Raw genomic sequence first — 5,585 nt, forward strand, 5'->3', positions numbered from 1 at the left:
CAAAGAATTTTTCAGTTTTTCTTTCCATTTTTTTTAAAAAAAAACAAAACAATTAATACATTAATTGGAAGTAACTGTAGCACTTATTCGAGATGTTTTGGAACAAGAGTCACTTTTTAATTATCTATTTTTATTTTTAGGAAAAACAGTTACTTCCATCTTAGAAGTATGCTAAGGGCAGAACTTTCCCAAGGTAAACTTATGCCGAGAAGGCGGCAAGCTTATTTGGCTTGACTTTTGCATATTAAGCTCTTTGGATTTCAATTGGATGAGGATACGCAAGTTTTGCGGCTTTTTTTTTTTTTTTTAAAAAACAGTTACTCAAATTTAAATTGGAGTAACTGTCGCAACTATTGACAAAAATACAAAGAATTTTTCAGTTTTTCTTTCCATTTTTTTTTTAAAACAAAACAATTAATACATTAATTGGAAGTAACTGTAGCACTTATTCGAGATGTTTTGGAACAAGAGTCACTTTTTAATTATCTTTTTTTATTTTTAGGAAAAATAGTTACTTCCATCTTCGAAGTACGCTGGAAGGGGCAGAACATCTGTTCACAAAAATGGCAAAAGTATGCCGGTTAAGGCACACTACAATAGAGTACAGTTTGAAAATGTGAAACTTCATTATATATACAGAAATGAAAAACCAATTTACATATACATCATTCGAAAAAGGAGGAAACATAATGACATAACACTTGCCGTAAATAACAACAAAAAAATCAATTCACTTTCCTAACTCTTCTACAGTACAGTATATATCTTCAACAGCAGAACTCAACCGTTTCTCAACTAGAGTACTGCTCGGTGTAAGCAAATACCAATTAGGATAACCATCATCTTCTTTGTTTCCATCTTCGCATCTCAGACATTTTCTACTATCTTCAATAGCAGCTGCTACTTCATTTACATTTTGTGATGCTTCATTAGAAGAAAACACATAATCTCCGCATTGAAAAGCATCATTAATTGCAGCAACTTCTTTAAGTGCTTCTTTTTTTACGCGGTCTTCATTTTCTTTCATAAATTCCTTTTCAAACTGAGAAAGAGTATGAGTTTTATCAGACAGTTGACTTAATGAAGAAACAGCAACATCACAGAGCATATCGAGCATGGGAGAGGTCTCATTTTTCGTAGACCTTGCTTTACAAAGCATATTCTCCATACATTCCTGCAAATCTTTTCCAAGATGTGCATCTAACTTCACCTCATCATTCACTGAATAACCCAAATCAGGTTGTCTTTTACCAGATGCACAAGCTTTACAAGATTTATTTTCGCTATGCAGTCGAACTAAACTTTTAACACAATGCATCACATAATCAAATTTACTTTCCAAACTATCAAGTCAACTTTCTAAACAAGTTCTTTTAGCACTTTCAGAAGCTGCTACACATGACTTTGTTTCATCATGTACACGAACTAAGCTATCCACAGTATTAATCGCACCAACAAATTTTTTATCCAATTCTTCGAAACGGCTATCCAAAGACTACAAAACAAGGAAAAAAAATTTAAACAAAGAAGAAAAGAAAATAAGAATAAACAAAAACAACGAATGCAGCATGCAAAGTATACATATCATGTTAACAAAGTCAAAAATAAAAAAAATAAAAAGCCATACCTTTACTTGATTGACAATTGTAGATCGTTCACCATCAAGTTGCTTCTTCACACTAGACAAAACACCCTGTATCAACATATTACTTTTGATGCCATTAAATTAATGTTGAACAAGTATGCCGGACCCGGCAGAACTGAAGTCTGAAAATGAAAACAGTTTGTCGGTAGGGGCAGAATTCAAATACGAAAGGAGAAATGTATGCCGGAAGGGGCAGATTTTAAGTTTGCAAAACCAAAAAATATGCCTCAAAGGGCATAAACTTTCATTTCCAAAACCAAAACCAAAACAGAGAAGACTGCAAAATGTGTTACATATTACAATAAGTCTCAAAATGAAAACAGTATGCCGGTAGGGGCAGAACTGCAATATGAAAGGAGAAATGTATGCCGGAAGGGGCAGATTCTACGTTTGCAAAACCAAAAAGTATGCCTCAAGGGGCATAAACTTTCATTTCCATAACCAAAACAGAAAAGATTACAAAAATGTCTCTTACTAAAATACTCTACCAGAAGGCCTCTAACTCAGAATTTAGTTAAACAACCAAAAACACAAAAGGCAAAGTACAACTTACATCAACTATCTGAGAAGTAACTTGAGATGGCAAAACCGCACGGGAAGAACAAGGGCCTGAATCATCAGGAAATTTAAGTGCGGCGGATAATCCAAAGATCTCTTGTTCCGTACCAACAACAACAGCATGGACAATAAATTACTTGAATCTGTATAACACAATATAAACACATCAATTAGACAAAAACACAAAAAACAACAAGAGGGAAAAAGAACTAAGAAAAAGAAGCATCAACAAAAAGGAAACACATACTTTTTCAGCATGGAAGAAATTATCAGTAATAACTTTATAATCAACTTGCTTTGAAGGACCCCAAGAAAACATATGAGGAGACTTGAGACCATGAAAACTTGAAAACCCTCGAAAGATAGGAAAACCTCCAATGACCACACATTTAAAGCGTAAGGGAAACCACTAATCATTTAACGTGTAGATGGCATGCTCTTGAAAGTCTTCACAAAACCACGAATCGACCGTACCAACCAATTAAAACTAAGAGAACCCCAAGGATAAGACACTCGAAGACTGTCATCATCAATTATCTTCATTAGATGGCCTTTAACAACACATTTCTCATTACGACCCAACAAAACCCTCTCCATTATATAGACCTCAGCAAGTCTAACAGGATCACTAGATCTTTCCCAAAAACCACCAGTACGATTACTTGACTTGATCTGTAAGAAACTCTTGAGATCACACAACGTTATTCTCCCCTGATTTGGAAAATAAAGTCCCAACAATCTATTTGGTCTGCTAGACACAACACTAAAATCGCCAACACAAGAATCCAAACCAGTAATAAGACGGAAAGACTCGGAATCAAATACACACACGCGATCAAATATCTTAAACTTTAACGCACTATCATTACTAGATGAAAGTTGCAATAAGATCAAGCAATGGAAAATACTATCACTCAGGTGGACATCAACCAAATCCATAAACTGTCCAAACACACTTTTTTCAACAAGTCCAATTGAGAGAGACTCAAAAAGGATAAAATTAAACTCCGAAAATGAAAATCACCACTCCACATGCCACCTCCTTCAACCCAATGTTCAAACTTAACCAAGGGATGTTCCTCCTATAAAAGAAAAATTAATGTCAATAGAAACCAAAAATTTACATAAGAATAAACCAAAAATGAGAATGAAAATAATTAACATCTACCATAATACAAAATCAGCCCCTAGACTGGTACACAAATACCTGCATAATAGAAGAAAGAACCAAAACACATAAGATTGCATAAAAAGCCAACATTATTAGCAAAACAACACCAAAAACACATAAGATTGCATAAAAACCAAAATTATTAACAAGACAACACCAAAAAATCAAGACACACATAAATTAACTTAATTCATGAAGTTATGCCGGAACAGGCATAACTTTATGTCGGAACAGGCATAATTTTAGTTTCAAAAACCAAGAACTCTGCCGGACCCGACATATGTTGCCTCAGACAAACACAGTCTTCATGAAAACACAGGTTACTTAACAAAAGACAACACCAAAAATCTTAAACTAATGTTCACAGGCAAAAATAAACATATTCAACACATTGAAAACCAAAAAACATACAAAATAACTTCATTCATACAAAATATTACCACCAAACTTCAAAAAATGCCAAAAAAAATTTCCTATAATCAGGAAAACATATAAACTTTCATAAAAACCAACATTATTAACAAAAAAAAAAACACCAAAAAATCAAAACACATACAAACTAACTTAAATCACGAAATTATGCCGGAATAGGCATAAATTCAGTTTCAAAAAATAAAAATTCTACGAATGCATATGCCGCCTCACACAAACACATTCTTCACAAAAATCGATTATTAAACAAAAACAACACCAATAACATAAAGCATTGTTCAACGGCAAAACTTCAAAGATTCAACAAAGAGAAAATCAAAACGCATATCAAAATCAACTAAAACATATTACGACATTCATAATACGACATTCAAAAAACTAAAATATAACATAGGGAACGAAACTAAAGTTCAAAAAATCATACAGACACTTTAACAAAACACGTTAGAAAATAATTTTAAATCAAAAAGGATAAATTAAATATAAAAAACGACGAAGACAAAGATATCAATTCAACAAACAACAATTTAACATAAAAACAAATATTGAAACGAGTAAAAGATCCAAATTCGTACCTAAGTTTTAGAACAGATAAGACAGACACAAACAGAGGAGGAACGAAGAAGCAAAAAAAGAAAAGAAAAGGGCAAATAACGAAATAGAAAGGGTTTTAATGGGGTAAGAGTAATTTTGTCAAAAAACTTTCATTAAACACGCGGCAGGGGCAAAAATTAAAGAAGGCATAAATGAGGGGAAAAATATAAAGACAAGCCCAAAAGAAGGGCACTCCGCACAAAAAAAAGGCTATGAATCAGTCCAAGGTCGATACCTGCAGGAATGTCACACAAGCAACTATTGGAGAAATAAGATAGTTTAAGATCCTCAATAAGGTTGATTTAGATCCAAGCCCAATAAGCATTTATTTTAAAAAGATCTTAATAGTTAGAAAAAAAGGAAAATGACTTGTCATAGCTACCTCTAAGGGGTATTTATTGATAAAAACTACTATTTAATTTTTTTGTATGTAGTAGATACAGTGATTTTCTAATTTACATATCGTAGCTATACCAAGTACATAAAGTTATTCCACTGTATCAAGCTTCTATCTCACATCTCTCTCTCTCTCTCTCTCTCTCTCTCTCTCTCTCTCTCTCTCTCTACTCTCCCTCACCTCTCTCTCTTCTCCCTCACCTCTCTCTCTCTCTCTCTCTCTTAAACCCGTACATATTAAAATCCTCTCTCTTAATATAAACATATATGAATAAAAAAAAATCGAAAAACCTTAATTTTCACTCTCTCTCTCTCTCTCTCTCTCTCTCTCTCTCTCTCTCTCTCTCTCTCTCTCTCTCTCTCTCTACTCAAAATTCAACAAAATAGAAGTGAAAAATTAGAAATTATAAAATCCACACAACATTGAAGAAACATAAGACATTAAATAAGAACCTGATGTTAAACAAGAAGAATACAAAAACGATGTCGTAGAAGAAGAAGAAAGAATACATGAAGAAGACGAAGAAGAACCAGATCTCGAAGACGAGAACCGTAAAGCGGTGGCGATGAGATCCACCACCGTCAAGTCATCGGCGAAAATTCTTCCACCGGCGAGTAAATCTTTGAGGGATTGGATCTGAGGCTTGTATTCATTTTTTAGGGGTGGAGACATTCTCAAATTGAGGAAATACACATGCTTGTCATTCTCCTTCTTGTATCTTAGATCTAAGTATATTTAAGTGTATTCCATGACTTCTTCTCCTTCTTGTATCTCAGATTCGAGTATAT

The 5,585-nt window shown here is 33.6% G+C and overlaps 1 protein-coding gene across 1 annotated transcript; it reads right to left on the bottom strand.

Annotated features, from left to right (window-relative positions):
• Nucleotides 1-730: 730 nt before the first annotated feature.
• LOC132048700 (uncharacterized) lies at nucleotides 731-2,279 on the bottom strand. The gene is made up of 3 exons (XM_059439397.1): nucleotides 2,199-2,279; nucleotides 1,628-1,693; nucleotides 731-1,495 (listed from the first exon to the last, which is right to left on the bottom strand). The coding sequence occupies exon 3, from the start codon at nucleotides 1,316-1,318 to the stop codon at nucleotides 731-733; it is 588 nt and encodes a 195-aa protein (XP_059295380.1). The 5' UTR covers nucleotides 1,319-1,495; nucleotides 1,628-1,693; nucleotides 2,199-2,279.
• Between the last annotated feature and the right edge of the window lie 3,306 nt (nucleotides 2,280-5,585).

Source organism: Lycium ferocissimum, chromosome 3 (genome assembly GCF_029784015.1).
Source record: "Lycium ferocissimum isolate CSIRO_LF1 chromosome 3, AGI_CSIRO_Lferr_CH_V1, whole genome shotgun sequence".
Lineage (NCBI taxonomy): Eukaryota > Viridiplantae > Streptophyta > Magnoliopsida > Solanales > Solanaceae > Lycium > Lycium ferocissimum.